Here is a 27857-nt window from a genome sequence, read left to right as displayed (position 1 = left end):
CTCCTGTTCTGAGCCATCCACTCTGCCCTTCATTAAGTACAGGAGAGCTGTCAAATATGTTCTCAGCAAACATCATAAAGAAGGGCCAATCCCATTCCTGTTCCAAAGGCCATTATCAGCCTGGGTCCTGCCCCTGAAGCTTCTCAAGGTCCCCATCCCATGAGAAGACTTCCCACCCCATGAGAGGGCTCCCTCTCTACGTCGTGGCTACATAACACTCAACAGAGCCATGTCTCCAGCTGCATGTGAGGACCCTGGAAGGTAGGCTGTCTGGACTGTGCCCTAGGTCAGTGCCTGGGTAAGCAGGACAATCCTGTCTTCCAGGGGAAACCAGGGAGTGGGTGTGGGTGCTATACATGTCACATCCCAGGCACCTGTGATATGCTGAGGCCCCCACTTCTTGATTCTGGCTATCACCGTCAAATAAGTCAGCCCAATCCTGAGATCACCCCAGCTTCTCCACCTCTCCAGTTAAATGCTCTGGTCTGGCTGAAGGAATGCATGCTGTACAAGGAAACAGGGGGAGAGGCCAGAAGTAATGTAGGACTGAGAAACAGGACCAGTAGCCCCAGGAAGGGGACAGAAATAAGAGAAAGGAGTTGAGGAAAAAGAGTGGCTTCTATTGTTTTGGGCTAAAAAGGAGAGGGCAACTGAAGGGTTTAGGAGTGACAGGGTCACATGCGATTTCTCTGGCTCCTCCTAAACCTTAAGATGAGGGCCTCTTTCCAGAGCCCAGAGAAGAGGAGAAAGCAGCCAGATCTGGTGTCACTATTAGATTCCCTCCCCTCTGCTCTGCACTCACCTCCTTTCTCTCACTTCCCAGCTTCCAATGTTACAAACTATCTGCCCAAGGGGTGGGGCAGCCGCTGTCCTGGGGGGCAGCTGTCCACCTGCATCTGCTGTCTTCAGGCAGGGACACCAGCACCAGAGAGGAGGAAGCCCTGGGAGGCCGGGACCTGCTACCCCTGCAGAGTTGCTGGAGCTGACGTCGGTACTTTTCCCCAGTGAGCAAATAGAGCACAGGATCCAGGCAGCTATTGGCGCTGGCCAGAGGCCGAGTCACTTTGTAGACCAAGTTGACGATGTTCAGCACCCTGCAGTCAGCTTCCAACAGCCTTGCCATGTAATAAATTGTGCGGGTGATGTGGAAAGGCACAAAGCAGACAGCAAAGACAGTCAACACCACAGCGATGGTATGCAGAGAGCGCAGACGGGAAGATGACTGGGTGGCCCCTGGCAAGGGCCGATACAGGCGCTGGGCCATGAGTCCATAGCAGACAAGAGTGACCAGGCAGGGAACACCAAAGAGCAGCCCCATGATTGCCGAACTGAAGTGCACATAATGGTCAAATTCCTCAGGCCGAGTGGTGTCGTGGCACAAGATGGTGTCGCCCTTGGGGCTGGTGGTGACGAAGAACAGGTTGGGCACGAGACAGCCAGCTACGACCAACCAAACTGCCAGGCAGAGAAGGCCAGCAAGGCGTGGGCAGCCCCAGCGCAGCGCCCGCAGTGGGTGGCAGATGCCCAGGTAGCGGTGCACACTAATGCAGGTGAGGAAAAGAATACTGCAGTAGAGGTTCCAATAGAAGAGAAAGCGGATGAACTTGCAGAGCCCAGTGCCAAAGGGCCAGTGGTTGCGGGCTGCATAATAGTAGACAAGAGTGGGCAGTGATAGGACATACAAAGTATCTGACAGGGCTAAGTGGAACATGTAGGTGGCTGTTGCATCCCACGGTCTGAGGCGAAAGAGGAAGAGCCAGATGGTCAGGGTATTGAGGCCTAGGCCCAGCAGGAAGACAACTGCATAGGTCACGGGCAGCAGGATGAACTTGAACTCCTCGTTAAACTGGCAGTCCAGTTCCATCTCACTGTTGTCAGGATCTGAGTGGGTGCCTAAGGTTGTGAACAGCAAGGACTCTGTACCAGCCATGGTGCCCCTAGAGGCAGAAAGGGCAGAGTGAGGGTAGCTGGATTTCCCTGGCCACCTAGCCCTAACCTGGGGAAAGAAAGCAGAGAATGGGGAGGGCAATGGTTGAGGCACAAGTAGGGGTTGAGAGGATGCATCTGGAGGTAACCTAGGCCAGCCTGGCTTCTTCCAGAGGTCCCTTGGTCCAGCCCAGGGAGTAGTAGGTAGCAGGCAGCAGTGCGGCTCAGGAGGGCAGTCAGTGGATTTGGGTTGTTCTTCTGCAGCTAACTCTGTCCTTCAGGGCTTAGCTAGCTGAAGGGAATTGGGGTCTACCAGGACCACTGTGGGAAGATACCCAGACCCAAATTTTCTCCCAGCTCACCAGAAGAGCGACATCACTGTGAAGAGGGCATCTCTCCACACAGTGACTTCTCTCCCCTGGTCCCAGTGTCTCTGTACTAAGTGATCTCTGACGCCTTCCCCCAGCCTGGGCCAGCCCAGAGCCCCATTGCCACCCTTACCGAAGAAACTTGGCATGCATCCTACCTGGTCCCCTTGAGGCTGAGCCCAGCTGACTCTGTCACCCTTCCCCTTGGCAGCCAGAGGGCATAACCAAGGAGGCGGGATTGGGGGTGGGGTTCCTCCCGTCCTGGGAAATCATTAGCGATAGCAAGGCCCATCAAGATTGGGAAACTGGGGCCCAGCGAGATTACTATTTAACAGCTTCTAAATGACAGTAGGAGACAGTACACAAGGAAACGTCCAAGTTGACAGATGAAGAGCCAGGCCACTGGAGATAACCAAACCTGAAGGATGATCATAGAAATCTGTATGAGCAGAAAAATGGGAAATGAAGTTTTAGAAAATCTAAACTACTGATATAAATCTTAACTCCGTGTGCATCTAATTATAAGAAATGTATATATAGCACTAACTACACACAAGGCACTGTTCTAAATGCTTTATACTTATTAAGGGCTTCACAGGCTCTCTGAAGTAGGTATCATGATTATCCCTACTTTACTGATGAGAAAACTAAGGCACAGAGAGTTGAAGTATTTAATTAGTCAAGATTTGAACCCAGGCAGGCTGGCTTTTAAATCAGGCTCTAACATCCATGGACTTAATTGCTATCTCAGTGGCCTCTCTAAGCCACTGGCCACAATCTAGGAAAGGATAAGCAAACACTTTCTGAGAGCCTACTATGTGCTTGGTCCAGCTCTAGACACTGGTAGTTCACCAGTACTAAACAAAACAAAAACTCCTACTCTAATTAAGCTTACATATTGGTGGGAAGGAAAAGATAATAAAATCAACAAGTAAAATATACAGATCATGATCATTGTTATGGAAAAAAGTATAGGAGAAAAAAAAATAGAGTGTTTCTGTTTTAAATATTAGGGTGACTTTAAACAAAGACCAGATGATTGTGAGGAAGAGGAAACAGAGATGAAGTCAGAGAGTTCAGCATGAACCAGATCATGAAGGTCCTTGGAAGCCATTGTGAGGACACCTTGGCTTCTTCTTTCAGTGACTGAGAAGCCATTGAGGGTTTAGAAGAGACAAGTGTCAGGATTTGATTCACATTTTAGAAGGCTCTCTGGCAAGCTCTATGTTGAGAACAGACTACAGGATGGTGTACACAGGAGGAAGACCAGATCAGAGACTATTGCCAATAAAGATGATGGTGGCTTGGACCACAGTGGTGAAGGTTGTAAGAAGTGGCAGAGTCTGGCCAGATTTTGAAAGTAAAGATAACAATAGTTATTGATAAGGGATATAAGAGAAAGAGAGGAGTCAAGAATAACTCTAAGATTTCTGGCCTGAGCAACTGGACTTATACCCTTGACAAAGATGAGGAAGGCTATGAGAAAAGTAGATCTGGGGAAAGATGAGGTTCTTTCACCTGTCAATTTCAAGAGGACTACTGAGCTGGAAAAGACTCTGATGCTGGGAAAGATTAAAGACAGGAGGAGAAGGGGACAACAGAAGATGAGTTGGTTGGATAGCACCACTGCCTCAATGGACATGACTTTGAGCAAGCTCTGGGAGATGGTGATGGACAGGGAAGCCTGGCATGCTGAAGTCCATGGGGTCGCAAAAAATCAGACACGATTGAGCGACTGAACAATAATTACACACATAAGAGGAGGTGGTGAGGACATGGTTCACTCTTCCCCAAGGATGCTAACCAACATGCTTCCCTTATAGTCTCCACCTCTTTCTACACGCCACCTCTCATCTTTCTGTCACCCCAGAAGACCCTTGTCTGAATACAGCCAAGGAAGTACAGATGCCAAATCTAGATGCTTAAGAGGCTAGTACTAGGGAATGAAGAATTGTCAGGCGCTCTGGGCCTAAAGTTCCTGGGACTAACTAAGGCTGAGTGATTATGAAGGTCTTAGGCTCAGGAAGCAAGCTCTGGGCCTGGAGGACTCTGAGGGTGAGGGTGCTCTTGGCAAGGGAGAGATGACTACCGCAGAACCACTCTGAAGGGAGCTGCAAAACAATGGAGACTCTGAACCTGATCTTCAGGTTCTAAAAATATTACCCAGCTGGATCCTGGGAGGAGGAGGCAGGGCTGCAGGGGAGGCTCTAGAAGCTAGAATCTAGATCTCCTGGAAGGTCCAGAAATCTCTTTGGGAGGAGAAACCTGAATATCCTTGCCCAGTGGTGGGGAGTGGGAGAGGGTGTGGATAAAAGGTAGGCAAGGAAGAAGAGATCATAGCCTGAGTCCTGGATAGCTGAATGCTGTGATATTGCACAAAAGGCCCAGGTGTTTGGAGCCAGACACACCTGAATTCAAATCCTTGTTCTTCCACATATTAATTGTGTCACCCTGGATCAGTTATCTCAGTTTTCTCATCAGTGAAGTGGGGTCAATAATATCAACCTTTCAGGGTTTTCTGAATTGGTTAATAGATGTAAAAACACTTTGCAAACTATGTGTGCTGCTGTGTTTAGTCATGTCCAACTCTTTGAGATCCCATGGACTGAAGCCCACCAGGCTCCTCTGTCCATGGAATTTTCCAGGCATAAATACTGGAGTGAGTTGCCATGCCCTCCTCCAGGGGATCTTCCAGATCCAAGGATCCAACCTGCATCTCTTAGTCTTTTGCATTGGCAGGCGGATTCTTTACTACTGCACCACCTGGGAAGCCCCTTAAAATGCTGCTGATCTATGAAGTACTTCATACTATTTACTCTGCTCCCAGGGATGAAGCTGGCTTCTTCAGAGGAGGACAAATGTGATTTGAGGCTTGGCATATACTCAAGAGGACACTCCAGTGTCCACAAAACTAGAGAAGCCCCAGCAGGAGCCAGTTTTTCTCCTACTGCTTCAAGCTGATTTAGCTTTGCCGTGTTTCTGCCGGTCCCTGGATAGTTGCAGCTGCCGCCGCTGCCACCACTACCACCCAGTGGCTACTTCAGGAAAACACCTCTCCCAACATTCCCCAACCGGAAGTAGCTTCCACTGATGTCACCTAGGCCAAAAGGAATGCCTACTTTATGAAAGGCTGCAGACCAGACTGGCTCTCTCCTGTGAAACTCTTCCTCACGTTCATTTCTGTGACTTTACATTACTCTGATTCTCCTATTCCTCTGGATATTCCTTCTGTCTCCTTCCCTGGCTCCTTTCTGTCCTCCTTCCTCCAAATGTGACCCTTCCCCAAGGCTTATTCCCAGAATCTCTTCTCTCCTCTCCTCTCTTTCCATTCTTCCATTGTTTATTCCTCTCTTCATCTCTCTCTCTCCATCCACTGTCATGATTTAACTTACAAGTTATGAATAATTATAATGACCAATGAACTGTGGTGTTGGAGAAGACTCTTGAGAGTCCCTTGGACTGCAAGGAGATCCAACCAGTCCATCCTCAAGGAAATCAGTCCTGAATATTCATTGGAAGGACTGATGCTGAAGCTGAAACTCCAATACTTTGGCCACCTGATGCGAAGAACTGACTCATTGGAAAAGACCCTGATGCTGGGAAAGATTGAAAGTGGGAGGAGAAGGGGACAAGAGAGGAGGAGATAGTTGGATGGCATCACCGACTCAATAGACATGGGTTTGAGTAAACTCTGGGAGTTGGTGATGGACAGGGAGGCCTGGCGAGCTGCAGTCCATAGGGTCGCAAAGAATTGGACACGACTGAGTGACTGAACTGAACTGAACTGAACTGAGATTCCAGCATACAGACCTGTCTCCAACCAAATTTCTCACACTCTTATCACATTTGATTTCTACTGAGATTATGGCACATACCACAGACTGCCTGGAATTATACTCATTTGTGTTTTTATCTATCTCCTCCAGATCTTCCCACTCCCAAATCATACCCAGAGTTACCTGAGAACAAGCTCCTCCAGATCTTCCCACTCCCAAATCATACCCAGAGTTACCTGAGAACAAGCATTTGGTTTTACTTCTGTCTTTCTCAAAGCCTTCCAGGTAAAGTTATGATGATATATGTTCCAGGATTTTTTTTCCACATTATACACCTTGTTGTCCAAAAAATGCCTTTCATTTCAATGTTAAGAAAGTAGATAAACCGTATACAAGAGCCTATGAGCTATGTCGTTTCAGTCGAGTCCGACTCTTTGGGACCCCATGGACTGTAGCCCGCCAGGATCCTCTGTCCACGGGGTTCTCCAAGCAAGAATACTGGACTGGGATGCCATGCCCTTCTGCAGGGGATCTTTCCGACCCAGGAACTGAACTGGCATTCCTTACGTTTCCTCCATTAGGCAGGTGGGCTCTTTACCACTAGCGCCACCTGGTGTTAAAGAAATATTTGTTGCATGAATGAATAGTCCCTGTTACAGTTAATTGAATTGAATGATTCTCACATCTATAAGCCCTGTATTTATTGTTTGCTGTAACATGTATCCACTTGGGTATCTCACTGATATCTAGAATTTAGTGTGCCAGGCAAAGTTCATTATCTTCTTTCCCATGACAGAAAGGAGCAACATGGATACTGTTGTTGCTGAGATCCTTCGGTGCCCCTACTCTTCCAGTCTTCCCCCTCTTGGCCCCTCATATCTAATATTCATAAATGTCTTGATGACAGTTTCTCTGCAATGTTAACTGTTTCCTTGGGGCCTAAAGAAGGACAAGGGAGAAAGGCATGGTTTCTAATCTCTTTCTCTGAGTTGGGGGTGGGGGTGTGGGGAGGAAGGAAGGAAGGAAGAACAGGAGAGAAAAGTGAAATAGTGGGGGAAATGCACGCTTTGGAGTCGTACAGACTTAGAGTTTACCTATGGCTTCATCACCTACTAGCTATAGGACTGTGGATAAGTATTCCTAAATTTCTATTTACTCATGTATAGAATGAGGACATGAGTAGCGACCTTGTTGTGAGGAGAAAATGAGGCAATGTGTCAACTCTCAGTGTCTGGCAGTTATCAGCCTCTTAATCATTAGGAATTAAAGTATACGTGAATTTGGAGGGTTTGGAGATTGAGAAGTTCACCCCAATTGCCTAGGTTTTCTTTGTGAGGTGAAAAAGTGAGGTCACCTGCTGAGAGTAAGGTGCAGTGTGGAGTGGAACAGGACAGTCCCCACAGGCTTGATGGAAAGGAGCAGTAACCTGAAATCCCGAACAATCCAAATTTATTAGTAAAATCATGGGAGACTGGCTGGTTCCATATAATTGTATCCAGGTTAGTGTTGTAGCAGGGGTCTTTTCTGAAGCATTCCCTTTTAGTGTTTCTAAATGTCTGCTCTTTATCTCCAGCGAGGCTGTTAACAACTTTAGACTAGAGGCCAGAACCTCTGTGTCCAGTACCTAGGACAGCAGGGGAAGTCTCTGTTTCTACTATTTGATTAGTCTGCCTCCTCTCCATCCTCCCACACTGAGACAGTGCCATTGTCCACATGCCACTTAAGTCTGCTGGTATGCTGTCAGCTGCAATAACAGAATATTCCAACTCAGCTGAGTTTAAAATAAGGAAACATATAATCTAAGTCCAGGAGCAGGGAGCTTTTGAGTTGGCTAATTCAACAGTTTAACATTGTCATTAAAAAATTCTTTATATGAAGAAAGACTTTCCATCTTTCTGATCTGTACCCTTCAGCCGGTTGTTCAGCAACCGTCATGGTCACAAGGTGGCTGTTTTATTTCTGGCATTGCATCCAACCAAATGTGGAAATACCACTGACGATAGGACAGGAAGGGCTCTCTTCCTGTGTGTTTATTTTTATTACTCAGGAAACCTTTCCCAGTATCGCCCTACCATGCTTCCCCTCATATCTCAGTGGCCTTTCATTATGCCCATAACTAAACCAACAACTGGCAAGGAGGATGAAATGACCATGACTGGCCAAGAGCAGAAGTGAGCCATGTGGAGGAAGGTGGGGTACCTGAAAAATGAGGATTCTGTCCACAAGAAGGAAGGGCAAGGACTTCCCTGTGGTCCGGTGGATAAGACTCCAGGCTCTCGAGGCAGGGGACCCAGGTTTGATCCCTGGTGACCCAATGCAGCCAAATAAGAAAATAAATAAAGATAGATAGATATAGATATATAAAAAAAAATCCACCTGCCAGGGCAGAGGACACAGGCTTAGTCTCTGATTGGAGAAGATTCCACATGCTGTGGGCAACTAAAGCCCATGTGCCACAACTACTGAGTCCGTATGCTTTAACTACTGAAGCCCATGTGCCTAGAGCCCCTGCTCCACAACAAGAGAAGCCACCATGATGAGAATCTTGTGCACTGCAAGAAGAGTAGCCCCAGCTCTCTATGCAACTAGAGAAAGCCCGAGGGCATCAATGAAGACCCAGCTCAACCAAAAATAAAATAAATGAATTATAAAAACAAAAAGAAGGAAGTGAGAGATGCCTATTGAGTTGATGAACAATCCTGTCTGCTGTGATGCCTTATGGAATAAGCCAACCATTTCTCACTCAGAGATCTGATCATCACTTCCTAACTGGAAGGGCAGGTTTGGAAATATCATTGGGGTGTGCAGAGTGAGGGTGGGTAAAGACCTGAAAATAGCTCTCCCCTCAATCTATCACAGGGGCCAGATACTTCACCATTAGAGATGCATTCCTTTGCCTTCTTACTCTTGCCTCCTCATAAAATGCAAATGTGTGTGCTAAGTCGCTTCAGTCCTGTCCACCTCTGTGTGACCTATAGATTATAGCCTGCCAGGCTCCTCTGTCTATTGGGTTCTCCAGGTAAGAATACTGGAGTGGGCTGCCATGCCCTCCTCCAGGGGATCTTCCCGACTCAGGGACTGAACCCATGTCTCTTACATCTCCTGCATTGGCACTTTACCACTAGCACCACCTGGGAAGCCCTAAAATGAAAATACTCCTAATCAAAATGAAACCAGAGTGATGGTTCTCTTTGGGAGACTACTAACTGGAAAGGGACACAAGGGAATTTTCTGGGGAGCTAGAAATGTTCTATATCTTGATCTGGGCATAGGTGTAGTAATTTCCTATTACTGCTGCAAAAAAATTACCATAGATTTGATGGCTTAAAATACCATTTATTCTTTTATAGTTCTGGAGATCAGAAGTCCAAAATCAGGTTCACTGGGCCAAAACCAAAGTATAAGCAGGGCTATGCCTGAACTGTGACAGCCATCTTGCAACTATGAGGGACTACTGGAGAGAATCCGTGTCCTTGCCTTTTCCAGTTTCTAGAGCTGCATTCCTCCATCTTCCCTTCCTCCATCTTCCAAGCCTGTAGCATCGCATCTGGCTGCAATCCTCACACTGCCTTCTGTCTCAGCAGTCAAATCTCCCTCTGTTTCCCTCTCATAAAGAGACTAGTGATTACATTTAGGGCCCACCCAGATGATCCAAAATAGTCTCCCCCCTCTCAAGATCCTAAATTTAATCACATCTGCAAAGTTCCTTTTTTCCATATAAGGTAAAATTCATTGCTTCCCGGGATTAGGACCTGATATCTTTGGGGGCCCATTATTCAGCTTTCCACAGTAGGTAAAAATTCATCAAGCTGTGCAATTGAGATTTGTGCATTTTACTTTTGCTAAATTATACCTCAGTCAAGAAATGCACATACTTCAGGAAAAGAGAGAATGATTTAAGTTCAATCATAGAAATGAATTCAAGGCCTACCAGATCTACTTTCTTCCTGCTGGGAGGACCATGGACCTGATTCGAAAGAAAGGCTAAGCTTCAAATGTGGGTCTAAAGACAAAAATAGGTTGAAGCCTAGTCCAAAAGAACATTCATTCTGACTTTACCTTCTCCCTGGACACCAACCTTCCCCTCAGAGTCTGGGCTTCTAGCTCTAGCTAAAGAAGCAGAGAGTTACAACGACTAAAAGCCAAGGCCATGGGGTGCATACTGACAAGGAATGGCAAAGGTTAACATGGTTATTTGGGCAAAGAGAATAAGGACAGCTGTTCAGCACCCACAGTGGTGAGCAGGAGGTAGGGAAGGCCCAGCCCCTGAGCCACAGCCGTGGACACCCTGTGAGGAATGGACAGGCTGTCCTGGAGGTTTGAGGCTGCATCTGTGGATAGGTACTGAAGCCCAGCCAGCGCTATGGTGAGGTAAAGTAGGGTGGGGTCCTGTACCCCCAGAGTTTGGAGATCCTGTCTCTATATCCCCCATGTCCATGAAACCTGGGCCTGGGTTCTATGGGAAGGACAGCCAAGAAAGGAAGATTACTTTTGTTGCTGCCATTGCAGGGGTCCTGGCAGCTGCAGGACAGAAATATCTTTAATTCCATGAGTGGTCATATGAGGTGAGGGAAGCTGCTTAGGGCCTATAGCATGGACTTAGTTTTAGGGATTGGAGCGAGTCAAGGGCTGAGGGCGCGTATGGGGGAAGGTTGGCTGTGTGGGGGCAGACATGTAAAGATGTCAATTGCTTTTTCTGTCCACAGGCAACATTCTGCTGGGATAACCTGCCCCTGGGCCAAGAATCTGTGTTACCTTCCTCTTCAACAAGAAAAGAAGTTCAAGGCTCACAGATGTGTGCACACAGCTCAGTACACTCAGCCTCCCCTGCCCACTCCACCCCCATTTACAGGAGATCTACTCCTGCTGTGCACATAATCTGGGATAATGGGGTCTCTAAACATCACTTCAAGAGTCCCAAGTCCCAAGTAGTGGTGGGCCAGGGAAAGGGTGCTCTTTCCCATAACCTTGGCTTTTGTGTGGCCTGTTGTACCTGATCAAGAGATATAGAAAGACTGGAATGTGACACAAGATTCTCCTTTCAGAATCACAAAGGCTTATACTTTGAGCCTTCCTATTTCTATCCTTCACCTTGCATTTCTTTTAATGTCCCCAACTCCCCTTTGATCCCAGTCCTCAGGGATCCTCACGAGGCCAAAACCCTATAGTTCCTTTTCTCAAGCTCCCCTGACTTTAACACCATCAGATTCAACCCCTGACCTTGGCCCTGTCCCAGCAGCAAACAGCTAATCTTGTAGCAACTAATCTCTTGTCCACTAATCTGCTTTCCAAACTCTTGGCACCTGAGCTATTTATAAAGCAGTATTTTATGCACCGCCCCCCGCCCAGGACCCTATTCTTCTCCCCTGACCCCCACCAATCTGAAAATTCACAGGACCTTGGGTATAAGAGGTTGGAGAGGCGAGCATAGCGACCAGAGCTGGAGACGGATGTGAGCTTCACCTTCCTCCCCAGGTAAATAGTCCAAAGTCCTCTTATTTCCAGCCCATACTAGGTCCCATATCCCCTGCCCTTAGCACCTTCCTCAATATATCAAGAAGCATTTGAGGGGCACCTTTCCCAAAAGAGCTGACAGGCACTCAGGCCCAGATACCCTGGAAGAGACCTCCGAAAACTCCCCTAAGCTCCTCTCGGGCCAGATCTAATACACATCAAAGAAAAGCATTAGCGAGATATCTTTCTCTCTCTAAAGATCCCTACTCCAAGGCTTAGCACCTGGCGACATTGATGGGGGTAAGAGTGGGCAAATCTGGGGAGGATGATGAGAACAGTGAATAGGTTCAAGGAAGGCTTTCAACTTCCATAGCGGCTTCTGCCACCAACAACCAAGAACATGAGGGCACCTTTACTCATCTGCACCTTTCTCCTTTCTTAGCTGTGTTAAGGCCACTGTGAGGTGAACTCAGGCTCAGAATCCATTGAAAAAACCAGAGTCTGGGTTTTGTTCATTCATTTATTCATGTATCTAACAAACATGTCTTGGCATCTACTCTGTGCTAGGTGATGCTCAACCTCATCCAGTACAATTTTCTTCATACTTTCCTGGATGAAGGCCTTTCTCCAAACAAATTCCTTCTCCCAAAACACTCTCAAGAGGAGAGGGCCCCAGCTATTTGATAAAGCCTCATCCTTTCTGGAGAACAAACAGTATGATTGGTCAATAATTTGTAAAAACTAGGGGAGTTTTTTCCTGTGTCCTGGATGGGTGAGAGTATGCCTGAATAAGTAACCCAGTAGGAGGGAGAATAGGAATCATGGATGGTGGTGAGGTGTCTAAGAAGAAAAGGTTATGTCACACCAGGTGTGTCCAGATGGCATATCAAAGCCAGGTAAGGAGAATGGGACCAAATGATTGAGCCTCCCTCCTTCCCCTCTTGCCAGAAAAGGCTCAACATCCACACCATGGCCAACATGTCTAGGTATGTAAGAACTCCTAATTCTCTGCTTCTGTGACTTGTGGCTTACCCAAACCCAATGACTTGCCTTTGGGGTGGAGGGGTTTGCAACCTTTCTTCTACTTGTGTTGCCTCCACCTGGGTGTCACTTCATTCTCCTTGGGCCTCTTCCTCTAATACTAGAAATATTTCCTTTTCTCCCCAATTCCCCTTCTTTCCTTTCCCTTCTTCTCCCCCTCCCTTCTCTTCCAATCCCCTTCCATGTCCTCTGATTTTCTCCTCTTAGGGTGTTTAAGAAGACCTGCTCCAATGGCAAGGTGAGAGAACCTGACCCAGCTGGGCAAATGAAAGGGGAAAAGGGATAGATGTGTATGTCCTTCAAGGTCTCAGGGGTTTGGGTTGGGGCCTTCAGGGGAATCCATTAAAAGAAGATTATGACAGTAACATGGGAGGTTGTTCCACAACAGCTATCCATCTACCTGGGGAAACGGGACTTCGTGGACCATGTGGACATGGTGGAACCCATTGGTCAGTGAGTCCGAAAAGGCAAAGAGCCTGGGGAGAAGGGGAGTGGGAGCAAGGGAGTGAAAGAAAGCCAAGAAAGGACCATGCAGAAGAGGAACTTCTGTTTCATAGTCTGAGGACTTTTCCTGACCAGGGTGCTGTCTCTCCCCCTCTCCATAGATGGTGTAGTCCTGGTTGACCCTGAGTACTTAAAAGGCCGAAAGAGTAAGTAAAAATCCTTGTTGGTCTGTGTATATGCCAGGGACCCCACTGGACGAGTGGACCAGAGAGTTATAAGAAAATTAAAAAGTGGATGGGACTGTGAATGTCTTATCTGATAGAAGCTAACAACTGGGAATTTCAGTCCAGTGTGGCTAAATTCTCTGGTTGTTAAAGAAGAACTGGAAATAAAGGTCAGAATAAGACTTTGAGAGGCTCAAAGTCTGAAAAGATTCTAGTGCCTCTTCCCAAATAATATTTAAAGTAGATATATTTCTAAAGCATTAATTACATTTTCTTTTCCAAGATCACACAGAATTTACATGTGTGCTGAAATTAAACGCTTTTTTCTAAAATCTCTGATTTTCTCCCTTATTGTTGGTGGGGCCTTTGCTTCACTGCTAACCTGAACACACACTTAGACTGCCTACTGAAAGATCCAGTACACCAGAAATCCATATTATTAAAATATGGATTAAATTATTAAAATTTGCATTAAGCAAATGTCCTGATTTTCAAATGTTGGCAGCTAATTAAGAGATTTTTTTAAAATCTCTCTTTGATTTGGATAAATCAAAAAATTTTATTTTTCCAAGGGCTGGATGTGACCTTCAGGCTGCCACTTTGCATTCCTTTGCATTTCTTTTTCCCTTTATTTGCATATGTTTTTCCATATCTCCTTTGTGTAGGGAAACCCATTTTTTCCATTAAAAAAAAAAAATCCCAAACAAAGAAATAAAACAATAACTACAGTAAGTAACAGCAAAAGACATTACTCTGGTTATAGTATTATAGTTCTAGATTACACTGAAATAATTGCTTTGCCATTTTTTTCTTTAATTCTTGCTCTGTGATCCAACAGATTGAAAATTGGGTTCCATTTGAAAAAGGTTCAGAACAAATTGATGAATACTAGTTCAAATGTAACCTTTAGGTATTGTGGAATAAACCAAACTTAATTGCTCAGATTAAACAGTGCGGATAAGCAGTCCATCCACTTTTAAATATCAGAGGAATTTTGGGGTATAGCCAGTAAATTAATCAACTTATTTAAGAGTCTCAATTACTCTGTAGTTCTAAACCCTAAATCATTTTTTCACAGCCCTACAAAATTTCCAGAATAACCTACAGAAAAAAATCTTCAGTTTAAAAAATGTATGTCGACCCAGGAAATAAAATGTGTTTATTCCTTTAATTTTAATCTTCATGTCCCTTAGTAGTTTTATATTATTATTCATTTAAGCTGTATGCATTTAAATTTATTCCTTAGCTTTTTTATATACTTTGTTACTTTTATCAAGATAATCTTACTTGCATAATATTTCCAAATATGTATTTTTTTCTTTTGAGGTGCATTTGTTGATGTAAAATATGCTAACGCTACTCCACTAAATGAAAAAGGCCAGTTGTAGGGCAATATATGTGGTAGTGTGAATGAAGTGTGGTTTAACAAAAATTGATGTGGGATCTTTCCGTATTATTTCTTACAACGGCATGTAAATCTACACTGATCTCAAAATAAAATGTTTCATTTCAAAAAGGCAATGAAAGATAAGTCATAAATATCTAAGGTGGCCTTATATTTAATTACCAAAACAAAGTTGGGAAGCAAATGAAACAAATTAAGAGCAGTTATCTCTGAAATATGTATGATGGCAGAACTTTGATTTCTCTTTTTGTTTGTGTTTTCTAATTGTCACACAACTAATATGTATTATTTATATAAATAACTTTAAATTAGATGTTGAATTAAAAAAACTAAAACAAGCTATTTCTTAACACAAAAAAGGATGATTGTAAACTGTCAGAGAATCAATAAGATCTTGGGGGTGGGGTGATGCCCTTCCCACCACATACCACAGCGGGATGTGACAAGAACAATTCATCTGATTAACACACCCTGAGCTCAGGGGCTATTAGATACCCTTTTGCCTGGCCCCTCCTCTTTTTCTGTTTTCTCCTCTCTTTCACTTCATCCCTTCCCTTGCTTCCTTCCAGCAACCTCTTTTCATCTTCTGTTTTTTTCTTTCCTTTGCTCCCTCTTTCCTTTTCCTATTCTTGCTCTCCCTTTTCCCACTTTTTTTGGCATAACTGGGAAACCAAGATGAATTTAATTTGTTGTATCTTTTGAAAATTGTTAAGTTTGTCCTCATGTAGAAACATTAGAAAGTACAGATGAAGGAGAAAGACTGTAATGCTCTCACCCAGAGATAATCACAAATATTTCAGTTCACATTTATTCATATTTGCTGTGTAAAAATATCTATATTTTTATTTTAAATGCTATATTATACATAATACTTTCTAACCTTCTTTTTGCCTCTGCAATATGTAAAAATCTATACATTTTTTGGTTGCCTAGTACTATATTGTATGAGTGCACCATAATGTATTTAGCCAACTTTAACCACTGGACATTTTTTGCTATGACAAACAACCCCATAAAGTACATACTTGTATGTATTTCTTTTCATACTTGTTCAATTATTTCTTTAGACTAAATGCCTGGAAAAGGAATGAATGGCCAAAGGGTAGTCACACATTTTTAAAGCTTTCTATCACCAAATTGCCCTTCAAAATGGTTGTACCAATTAACTCTCCCTCGTGCAGGGTATCCTGGAGAAGGAAATGGCAACCCACTCCAGTATTCTTGCCTCGAAAATCCCATGGACAGAGGAGCCTGGTGGGTTGCATGGGGTCGCAAAGAGTCGGACACGACTGAGCGACTTCACTTTCGTGCAGGGTATGAGGCTGCCCATTGTCCCAGTCACTATAAGCACTCCCATTACCGTTACTTTCAGTCTTTGTTGTATCTTTTGAATATAGATTCATTTTCTTTGCTTGTTTGTAATTTTAAAAGCAGATAATCTGGCTGTTGTATATTTTGACTTCTTAAAAATACAAAAATAAGTTGGTTTCTACGGCTCTTGGTAGTTTTCTTTTCTTTGGGTCAGGGCTCCTGATTAAAAATAAGATTCTTGACCCCTATTCCATTTTTTCCCCAACCCCTGTTGTAAATCTTTCCTTCCTTCAGTCTCTGTCACTGTCCTTGGACAGATATCTCTCTGTACCCCGTCCCACACTCCACTAGTGCATGATGTAGCTTTCTATTTGTCCCAATAATCTTAGGTACTAGCTGTGATGTATAATTATTATTGTTCCATTTCTCTAATATTCCCATGATCATCATCATCATCCACAGCTATAATTTAAATTTCCACAGGGATTTCTCGTACATCACCTCCTTACAACCACCCTGTGAGTTAAGTTGTGCACACGAGTCTGGGCTTTAGAGTCATGTCTGAGTTAAAATCCTGGGCTGTCATTTAGCTGCTCTGAGCTCATTTTCTCTACCTGTAAAACAGAGATAATAACTGTAGAGCTCTTCTGCAGTCCTATTATTGACAGGTGAAATAACTGAGGCTCAGACAACACGACAGATTTCTACAAGTCGTATGCAAACCTAGGTTCTGACCCTAGAGAATTACACAATGAATACCCTGTACCCATCACCTAGTTTTAAAAAGAATTACAGAAACCAACTGAAGTCTCCTGCGTATCCTTCCCTAATCCCATACTCCTTCCTCCCTCCACCTCAGGTAATAACTATTCTAAATTTGACATTTATTGTTCCCATGATGTTTCTATACTTCTAACTTTATATTTATATATCAGTGAGCAACTTTGGTATTGTTCTACATGCTTTTCAACTTTATATACATGGTATGATTGTGTATATCATTCTTCTTTTACTCAACTTTTGAGACTTAACCATGTTAATACATGGAGTTCAGGTTCATTATTTTAATCTCAGTTTAATATTCCACAATATGAATATACCATAACTGTTTACCCACTCTCCCACTGATAGGTATTTAAATCATTTCCAGTTTTATGCTATGACAAACACTGATGCCATGGACATTTCATATATTTCTCCTTACAAACAAGAGCAAGAGTTCTACTAAATTCTTCTTATTTCATAAGATATGAGCAGATTCCACTTTATTGGACAGTGCCCACAGTTTTCCAAAGTGGCTGTACAAACATATACTCCCACCACAGTATGTAATCAATTGTTTCACATCTGGAGCATTGTTCAACATTTAGTGCTGTCAGACTTAAAAATTTTTGACAGTCTGAGGAGGCAGAAATGTTATCTCATTGTGGCTTTAATTTGCATTTATCTGATTACTAATAAGAGTGGACATGTTTTCATACTTCATTGGCCATTCCATTCCACGCTTCTGTGTAGAGCCTATTCATACATTTTGAACACTTTTATATTGGAATGTTTGTATTTTTATTACTGATTTGTGGGAGTTTTTTTAGATACTATGAACACTAAACTTTTGTTACAGGTGTTGCAAATATTTCCTCAGGCTTTTGCTTGTTTCATTATTTATAAAGATACTTAATGTAAAGAAGTTTTAAATTTTACTGTAGTCAAATGTGGTAATCCTTTTCTTTATGGCCATACTGGTTTGATAATATTACATTGTTTCTCCATGTCTTCCTCTGAGCTTCCTCTGCCACTGTTAAGATCTCCTTTCCCCTCAGACCTGACAGGTCACTCTCTTGTTCCTTTGCCTGCAGTGTTTGTCATGTTGACCTGTGCCTTTCGCTACGGCCATGATGACTTGGATGTGATTGGTCTGACATTCCGCAAAGATCTGTACGTACAGGTCCAGCAAGTGGTCCCAGCTGAGTCCAGCAGCCCCCGGGGCCCCCTCACAGTCCTGCAGGAGCGACTGCTGCACAAGCTGGGGGACAATGCCTACCCCTTTACCCTGCAGGTACTGACCCCAAGCCCTAGGTAAGGCTTCTAGGGAAGATTAAGAGAGGAAGCTAAACAAGGAGAGGAAAGGGGTCCCTATTTCTTCTGTTTGCTGACCTCCTTCTGATCCTTTAGATGGTTGTCAACCTGCCCTGTTCGGTGACACTGCAGCCAGGTCCTGATGATACAGGAAAGGTGAGGTCTGGGTTCTCAAAAAGATGGACAGAGGGATAAATGGACAAGACTGGAGAAAGGGACAGCTAACGGATGGGATCAGATATTTCCTTATAAACCCATGAGGAAGGGAGTGGGCAGTGTCAGAAATGAGTTCTCTTTGCCTCTGCCCCTTTGCAGGCCTGCGGTGTTGACTTTGAAGTGAAGAGTTTCTGTGCTGAAAACCTGGAGGAGAAAGTCTCCAAGAGGTGTTTCTGTGGTCAACTTCCAAATCCCTGCCTCTAGCCTGCACCAGGAAACAGATCTTGCTCTCAGGACAGAAACATCCTTACTTCTAACCTCTGTAGCAGCATCACCACCAATTCAGATGCCCATTTCTGATTCCCCTCTAATTTCTCTTCTTTGCTCTAGAGCATGGGGTCAGCAAACTCTTCTGTCAAAAGCCAGACAAGAAATATTAGGCTTTGTGAACAATGTACTTCCTGTTGCACCTACTGAACTGTGCCACTGCAGCATGGAAACAGCCATGGGCAGTATGCAAATGAACAAGCATGGCTGTGTTCCAATACTTTATGAACATTGAAATTTCAATTTTATATAATTTCCACATGTCATGATATATTATTCTTCGATTTTTTTTCAATCACTTGAAAATATAATGACCATTTTTAGCTTGTGGGCCATACAGACATAAGCAGCAGACCAGACTTAGCCAGTGAGCCATAGTTTGCTGACCTATGGTCTAGATACCTACCTTGAGGGTCCAGAGGCATTCTCTGAGGGAAACCTGCCACCTCCACCACCCAAGTGAGGACTGGGCTATAGGTTTGGCACAAGAAAGGGCTGTGGGTCCTAAGGAGATGTTCTGGCTGTCCCCTTGGCCTCTACTTAGAGACTCTGTGCGGCTGGTGATTCGGAAAATACAGTTTGCCCCCCTGGAACCAGGCCCTGGCCCCTGGGCCCAGACTGTGCGCCGCTTCCTCCTGTCAGCTCAGCCCCTACAACTCCAGGCCTGGATGGACAAGGAGGTTTGTGACCCCCATTTCTTGTCCCCTAGCGTGCAACCGCTCTGAAACCCTTTCTTTATTGATCTCCTACTTGGGAAGACAAGGGTGGAGGCCAGGTCAGCAAGAGTGCTGAGGAAACAAATTCTAGGTCTTTATCTGAGTGTTCTCCCTCCAACCTTATAACGGGCCTCTCCTCCTGCTTTAGGTAAATTATCATGGCCAACCCATCTCTGTCAATGTTTCCATCAACAACTCTACCAACAAGGTCATCAAAAAAATCAAGATTTCAGGTGAGCTTCTTTTCCTGTCTCCCTGCCTCTGGTCCCAAATCCATACGTCTTTCCAGAACTCTGCCCCCACTTACCCAGTCTGCATTCATCTAGGCTTTCCCTCCATTGCAAGCTTATCAAAACATACATCTCTGTTCATCCATATATGCACATCTTAGTACATCACATGAAGTGTGCCCGTGTACAAGGGCAGTGAGTTGGGGTCTTGAGGATGACTAACTATAGTCATGTGCTTTTCCTGGCTCTGCAGTTGACCAGATCACAGATGTCGTCCTGTATTCACTAGACAAGTACACCAAGACTGTGTTCGTTCAGGAGTTCACGTGAGCTGGCGCCGGGGCTGGGGTCAGAGAGCTGAAGGGTAGGGTGGTGGAAAGAGGGTCGGGGTCTGGAGGCAGAGGAGAGGATTGGGGAAAGAAGGAAGTGGGGAAGAGGCCAGGACTGAGGAAGGTCAAGGTGAGGGCTGACGTGGAAAAAGGGAGGGATTCTCAAGAGAGCTAGAGGGAGGATACACACAAGAGGATCATCGAATTCTGAGAGAGGGTGGGGGCATAAGATGATTTCCCACCAGAGTGAATCATTCCCACTCTCCACAGTCAGACATGTCTGCTCTCTTGGATATTCCAGTAGGTTCATGGAATTGTGCAAAATACTCTTGGGAATAAGAATCACTTAGTTGGCAAGCCTAGCTTAAGTTCTTCTCTTCTTTTCTTTCAAAGGGAGACTATAGCTGCTAACTCCACCTTCTCCAAGAGCTTTGCAGTAACCCCGCTCTTGGCAGACAACTGCCACAAACAGGGCCTGGCACTGGATGGCAAACTCAAGCAGGGTGACACCAATCTGGCCTCTAGCACAATGTAAGCTCACATGTAACTCCTGGCCTTCATTTTCTACCCCACAACCCATTCTGTGTGCTATATACACAGTTCTGAGGTTTCACCTTCAATGAAGCCTACCTGTTTCAAAAAAATTTTAAACATTCAGAGACACCTCTTGGCAAGAGGGCCAACAGTAAGCTAAATAATACCCATGGGACCAAGGACAGGCTTAGGTCATAGGCAACAAGAAAGGAAAAAGTGGATAGGAAAAATTCCTTATGTTGTATAATATTTTAAAGCTCAGAAAGGTCTTATGTATGGTACTGTTATCCTCATAAGAATCCCATTAGGCTGGGTATGTGTTCTTATTCTATTTTACACTTAATGGCCCTGAGGCTCAGAGAGACGAAGGAACTTGTCCAAGCTTGCACAGTGGCAGAGGTGGAAAAGATGCTATCACATGTCATCTGGCTCTAACACTGTGATCTCTGTAGCAGCTACTCTCTAGTGAAGATAGAAGTTCAGTGGAAGACAGATGAGAAATGGAGAGAAAAGAGGACAAAAAAGAATATGATAGGAACTGATAGAATTATATCATCATTCATTTGGTCTGATGCCTAACATTTGGAGGCCCTAGTGTAAGATGTGTCTCCTACCGAAAACCATCTGCCACCATCTGACAAGCATTCATTCCCACTGCCTTTCTCTGTGCTTTATCAATCATGTAGCAATACATTGTTATTGCCTGAAAGAGACTGAGAAATCACCCCAATAGCATTACTTTGGAGATAGAGGATCAGCATCCCAGGGCAATGAAAAATCTTGGAAAATCTCCAAGATCATATGGCTTTCTGTATTTTCCTTTTCTTAAAATTAATTACTTTTGGCTGAACAGGGTCTTTGTTGCTGTGTGTGGGCTTTCTGTAGTTGAGGTGAGCAGGGGCTACTCTTCATTGTGGTGGCATCTGTTTGCGGAGCATGGGCTCTAGAGTGTGGGCTTCAGTGGTTGTGGCACAAGGGCTTAGTTGCCCTGCAGCATGTAGAATCTTCCTGGACCAGGGACCGAACCTGTGTCCCCTGCAGTGGCAGGCAGATTCTTATCCACTGTACCACTAGGGAACTCCTGTGCCTTATTTTTCAATCAGTCAGTTTTCACTGAATGCTTGTTACATAATCATTTCTATGCTAAGCAATGTGGGAGGGTACAAAGAAGTTGAAGATAGTCTCTGCCTTCAGTTTATGGCTGAAATGGGGAACAAAGAGGAATGCAACCCAGCAATCCCACTGCTGGGCATACACACCAAGGAAACCAGAATTGAAACAGACACGTGTACCCCAATGTTCATCGCAGCACTGTTTATAATAGCCAGGACATGGAAGCAACCTAGATGTCCATCAGCAGATGAATGGCTAAGAAAGCTACGGTACATATACACAATGGAGTACTACTCAGCCATTAAAAAGAATACATTTGAATCAGTTCTAATGAGGTGGATGAAACTGGAGCCTATCATACAGAGTGAAGTAAGCCAGAAAGAAAAACACCAATATAGTATACTAATGCATATATATAGAATTTAGAAAGATGGTAACGATAACCCTGTATACGAGACAGCAAAAGAGACACAGATGTAAAGAACAGTCTTTTGGACTCTGTGGGAGAGGGCGATGGTGGGATAATCTGGCAGAATGGCACTGAAACATGTATATTATCATATGTGAAACGAATCGCCAGTCCAGGTTCGATGCATGATATAGGGTGCTCGGGGCTGGTGCACTGGGATGACCCTGAGGGATGGGATGGGGAGGGAGGTGGGAGGGGGGTTCAGGATGGGGAACACATGTACACCCATGGGGGATTCATGTTGATGTGCAAAACCAATACAATATTGTAAAGTAATTAGCTTCCAATTAAAATAAATATTTATATTTAAAAAATTAAAGAGGAATGTGAATGCCATCTATCAGTTAAATGTTAGTATGTGTAGTTCAGATTAAAAATCCAATAGGAGTTCAAAGAAGCCAGCATAGCTGGAGGAGACAGAAGGAGCTAGATCTTGAAGAATGTGTTGGATTTGGATAGCAATAGAGGAAGAAAAGAGAGTTCCAGGTTGGGAATATAGCCTGGGAAAACGTTAGAAGGTAAGAATCTGCACGGCTTGTTCTGAGCAAGGAGAGAGGACGGGTCCGGTTAGGTCGTACCCCAGGTGTTAGGGAGTTAGGGCAGGAAGGTTAGAGAGGCTAGGTGGGACCAAATTGTTAAGGGTTGTGAAAGTCAAGCAGTGTATTAATTATATTCAGAGAGGTAGCCTCCTGAGCAGAGGGTGACATGGTAAAACTGGATTTGAGGAACAGAAATGCGATCCCAGTGAGTCGGAGATCAGAGCCTGGGAGACCTGTCAGATGACAAAAGATGCACAGGAAGGGACTGGGGGACGGAATGAGTTAGCTCCCTCGCAGCCATTTCCCCTCAAACACACAACGATGAATACTACCACCTCCCAGTCTTCGACCAGGAGTGGACAAGGAGCTGCTGGGGATCCTGGTGTCCTACAAAGTCAGAGTCAACCTGATGGTGTCCTGTGGAGGGTGAGTGAGAATGCAGGGTCTGTCTGGGCAGGGGCTGGGGAGCCACTTTTGTTTTCTTCCCAGTTGGACTGACCCATTCAACTCGCCCCTTCTCTGGACCCGTTTCCCAAACCTGTGAGCTCCATGAGCAGGCTACCTTCCCTTCCAGAAACCGATTCTGTGGTTGAGTTGGCCTTACAATCCCTAATTCCCCTGTCAAATTAGGTTGCTACTTTCCATTTCCAGCTGCTAATTTTAGGGTGTCATTCTACCCTCAGCATCCTAGGCGACCTGACAGCCAGGTAAGAGACTGTGGGGTGGGGGGAACCAGGGCAAGAAAGGGAGGATGCAATCAGAAGATCAAAAGAGTGATAAGGGAGAATCTAAGGGCACCCTAGGACCAAAAAACTGAGGGAGAGAGGTTCAGGGAGTAGCCTTGGAGGGAGATCTGTAACCCAATCTTGGGATCCTTGCAGTGATGTTGGTGTGGAGCTCCCCTTGATCCTGATGCATCCAAAGCCATCAAACGGTGAGTGACCAGGTGGGACTCACAGGAACAGTGGTCCCGAGGGTTGGGGACCAAGCAATTCTGATTTCATGAATCTAGGACTGGCAGTTTGCGTAGAGATTCTGTAGCAGTAGGTAGGTTGGGTGAATAGCTTTGCAGGGCAATTGTGTGTATGCGTGTGTGCACACGTGCATGTGTGTATGTATTATGTATGTATGAGAGGGAGATGGTCAAAAAGGGAGAGGGAAGAGTAACAAGACATTTCTTCAGGGAACTTATTGGCTTTAATCCACATTTCCTTCCCTCTCTATGCTCATTACAGAGGCTGCTAGGTAAGAAAATGTGAGGCCTGGAAACCCCGCCCCCCACCCCTTTCCCCACTGCCACTCTCCATTTTATGACAATGGAAATGTTAAAAAGCTTCCCTGGAGTGTTTTCAATAGGTGTGCAGTGGAAACATATGGTTTAACTTTGTGTCGTAGTTTAGTAGTGCTTTTCATAAGCCCCTTTCCCTTTTTGCATCCCCCGCCGTCCACCTCCTGCTTTTCTCCCAGTTGTCATTCTTCACCCTCATCCCTTCCAGTCTTTTCTTTTTACCCTGCCTCCTAGCCCTTACTTCTCGTTTTTCATTTTCCCATGCCTTCTCTCCTTCCCACCCCCCATTCTTATTTCCCCTCTGAGGGGGGCACTTTTGAGTTGGGAGATTGGGGAAGGAATGAAGGAAACAAGCCCAGTGTGGTCTATGTGGGGTGGGGGCAGCTGAGAGGGGGTGAGGGTCTGAGCTGAGTGGCAAGGAAGGGATCACTGTTCTGGGTCAGGAAATGGGAGTGGATGATGCTCAGAGTTGTTCCTAACCTTCCGTTCCCTTCTGATGCTTCTGCAAGCTCTGAGGACATAGTCATCGAGGAGTTTGCTCAGCAGGAACCCAGTGGAGAGAGCCAGGAGGCTTTGGCAGCTGAGGGGAATGAGGGCAGCTGAGCGCCTGGCTCCAGTACCTACGTGTGGGAGCCCCCTGCAACACTCAATAAATCAGCTTGTCCGATGTGCCTTCTGATCTCTTTGGTACTTCCTCCTCTTGGAGGAGGGTAATGGAACTATCTAGAATAAACCAACTCCCCGCCTCAAGCCTCTTACCCCAACTCCACACTAGTGATTAGATTTCCTGCAGCATGTGCTTTTCCTCCAAACAACCCCTGACTTCCCTCTGGCAAGGCCACCTACCCTCTGTGAGTGCTTCAGCTTTTTGGCCATCCCTGTCCTCATCCCATCCCCAACTATCCCACTCCCAGGATCAAACACGGCCCAGCTGCCCCACCTCAGGACTGTGGGCAGGGCCTGAGAGGGCATGGCCCCAAGCCCAGGCCTGAAGGTGAGATTGATGGTTGGATGGAGTGCCATGTGACCGCAGGCAGCAAGTGCCACCCACCTGCCAAGCACAAAGCACACCACAAGGCCCCACTGCTGAGGCTTCAGCCTGGGATCCATCACACCCAAGCGCCAGTCTCTGTGCAAACCCAAGCCCTGCAATCCTTGGCTGGCAGAGTGGTGGGGGCCTAGGGGATAGGAAGATGTGATGGTATGGAATGGAGTAGGGGGCTCTCAGGGGAATCAATATCCTTTTCACCCAGGGTGTCACTTGGCCTACTTATCCTCACCCACTTTATGTACAATAGCTTGGAACCCAGCACTTGCTGGGTGAGCCCAGTACAAGGCATCACACGGTACGTTTTTGCCCCCTTCTTTGGCCGACTTACCTGGGGATTCTTTTCCTCAAAGTTATCTATTGTAAGCGTTGAAAAGTTGAACCAGGACACTTTTCAAGGGCCATTCTCTACTTCCCTGGTGGCTCAGACGGCAAAGCGTCTGCCTACAATGCGGGAGACCAGGCTTCAATCCCTGGGTCAGGAAGATCTCCCGGAGAAGGAAATGGCAATCCACTCCAGTACTCTTGCTTGGAAAATCCCATGGATGGAGGAGCCTGGTAGGCTATAGTCCATGGGGTCGCAAAGAGTCAGACACGACTGAGCGACTTCACTCATTCACTCACTCACTCAACTTCTGGGTCTAAGACTGCCTGGTACTGGGGGTAGAGGAGGGGTACAGAGTAAGTATCTGCCCCTCCTTTGCAGGCAACCTTTGGCATTGACTTCCTGTCTAAGATCATGTCCCTGGAGGACCGAATAGTGAGTGTTCACTCCCACGTCACTAACCCGGTACCTCAACCACTTAGGCCTATTCATCACAGTAGGGTAGCACCTACTGTGCTGTGCTTACTGTAATGTAAGCCCACATTACCTGTGGATAAAGGAGAACTAAAAAGTGAAACCTCTACAAAAATAACTAAATAAATAAGAAAAAAAGTGAAACCTCCCCAAATCACCAAACCTTGTGCTGTTTCTTATTCTGTCTCTTCTCATCTAATCTCTACCTGTATTTAACAAAGTAGCAGTCTCAAATCCTTAAATCTGTTGCTCTGTAGGCTCTTCCTTAATGAAAACAATCTACCGAGATAGAACCTCTCTTAAGATGGTAGGCACTTACTTGGTTTGTGGCCATAGTCGCTACTTTTCAGGAACCCAATTTCCTTGACTCTTTTGATTTTCCCTTCATTAAATTCTAGCCTTTAGAAAGCTAGTTAGCAGCAGTTATGAAACACAGCTGGCTAGAAGCACTTTTGCAGCCTAATTTCTAGCAACATTCATGATTCAATTATTGCTGTGGTTGTCTTCAACATCACAAGTAGGTGTTATGCCGCATTTTACCTGAAAAGGGGATTGCAGGAAGCAATAGAGAGGTTGGTAAAACTAGCAAACAGGATAAAAAAAAATACAAGCATGAGTGCATAACGAAAAAAAAAGGGACTAGCAGAGAGAAAGGCAGGTACGTTATTCTCTTTGAATCTCAACTAAATGTTTCCACTCTCTGCAACACATTATCCTGTAGACATCAATTTTTTCGAGGCAACAGATAAGTGGGTAGAAGATGTATGGGCAGAGAGAGGTAATTATATCATCATCATGTTGGTAGGTAACAAGATTGATCTGAACAAAAGGAAAGATATGACTACAACTGCTTCTGGCATATCTAGCTCAGTCCCAATGGGGAGGGTCTCAGTTCAGTTCAGTTCAGTCCCTCAGTCGTGTCCGACTCTTTGCAACCCCATGGACTGCAGTGCATCAGGCTTCCCTGTCCATCACCAGCTCCCAGAGCTTGCTCAAAATCATGTCCATTGAGTCAGTGACGCCATCCAACCATCTTATCCTGTGTCGATCCCTTCTCCTGCCTTCAATCTTTCCCAGCATCAGGGTCTTTTCCAATGAGTCAGTTCTTCACATCAGGTGGCCAAAGTATTGGAGTTTCAGCTTCAGCATCAGTCCTTCCAATGAATATTCAGGACTGATTTCCTTTAGGATTGACTGGTTGGATCTCCTTGCAGTCCAAGTGACTCTCAAAAGTCTTCTCCAACACCATAGTTCAAAAGTATCAATTCTTCAGCGCTCAGCTTTCTTTATAGTCCAACTACTGGAAAAACCATAGCTTTGACTAGATGGACCTTTGTTGGCAAAGTAATGTCTCTGCTTTTTAATACTTTGCTCTATTTACTTGGGAGATTTACCTGTGTCAGGGATTAGAGCTTTGAGGCTTCTTGGTCCTAGGGAAGCATCATTATGCCTCAGAAAGGACTATCCCTATCCAGTAACTCTGGGTCAGAAGGGGGTCTTACCACTATCTGATCACTTACTTCATTTCTCATTTATCTAGACAAGTCTCTACAGAGGAGACAGAATTTTTGAGCCCAGTGCCAAAACCAGTTGCAATGCAAAAAATATAACTCATGTCTCTTTATGATCTCTCCATTGCATTTGTCCCTAGTTATTCACCATAGCTTACTCTTTTGGATAACCTTGGCTTGTCCTATTGTGGGGTGGGGGTAAGGTTCATCTCCATACTATGCAGTGCAAAGGCCTGGAATCATGTCCCTGAACCTGACCTTTTTCTTTTGCACAAAAACACATACACACATACACACAGAGCTATTCCAAGGCATGGCTTCTGCCCTTCTTTCCTGAGGTTAAATCCTCTCTACTGAAGGAAGAGGAGAGGATCCTTTCTCCCAGTCTTGCTGAGGTAGGGAGAGTACAAGCAGAGAAGGCAAACTTCCTTTGCTGAGGTGATGGCCAGGCCAATTTTTCTGCCTGACATATTGAAGGGGAAATGGGACTAACTTCAGCCCAAAGCAGCTGCCTGGTTTGCTTTTAGGTGAAAGGGATGATAAGATAAAAACTTCTTTTCTGTGTCTCCTAGAAGATGCCTCTGAGAGTTGAGATTTGACTCCAGCCACTTCACTCTACTACCTTCCTTCCTTAACACACACTTTGGTGGTGAAATCCAACTGGGGCCCTCCAATGAGTCAGGCATCAAAAACCATTGTTCCTATTGACAGCTTAGGACATCCCTCTGCCTAATTTGATCAATTTGCTGTATTTGGGCTTCCCAGTTTCAGTC

General features: G+C 45.1%; 2 protein-coding genes across 2 annotated transcripts; one reads left to right on the top strand and one right to left on the bottom strand.

Moving 5' to 3' along the window:
• Positions 1-832: 832 nt before the first annotated feature.
• P2RY4 (pyrimidinergic receptor P2Y4) lies at positions 833-1930 on the bottom strand. The gene has a single exon (NM_001256557.1). The coding sequence runs from the start codon at positions 1928-1930 to the stop codon at positions 833-835; it is 1098 nt and encodes a 365-aa protein (NP_001243486.1).
• A 9563-nt stretch (positions 1931-11493) lies between these two features.
• Positions 11494-24397, top strand: ARR3 (arrestin 3). The gene is made up of 17 exons (NM_173994.3): positions 11494-11545; positions 12473-12510; positions 12773-12803; positions 12954-13014; positions 13171-13215; positions 17806-18005; positions 18122-18181; positions 18341-18408; positions 19053-19188; positions 19373-19457; positions 19708-19780; positions 20177-20314; positions 22781-22864; positions 23122-23145; positions 23320-23372; positions 23674-23683; positions 24236-24397. Exons 2-17 carry the CDS (start codon positions 12494-12496, stop codon positions 24327-24329), a joined length of 1179 nt encoding a protein of 392 aa, NP_776419.2. The 5' UTR covers positions 11494-11545; positions 12473-12493; the 3' UTR covers positions 24330-24397.
• The last annotated feature ends 3460 nt before the right edge of the window (positions 24398-27857 follow it).

The sequence above is a fragment of the Bos taurus genome, chromosome X (assembly GCF_002263795.3).
Source record: "Bos taurus isolate L1 Dominette 01449 registration number 42190680 breed Hereford chromosome X, ARS-UCD2.0, whole genome shotgun sequence".
NCBI lineage: Eukaryota > Metazoa > Chordata > Mammalia > Artiodactyla > Bovidae > Bos > Bos taurus.
The sequence above is the reverse complement of the archived record's forward strand: the minus strand, read 5'-3'. Positions and strand labels throughout refer to the sequence as shown.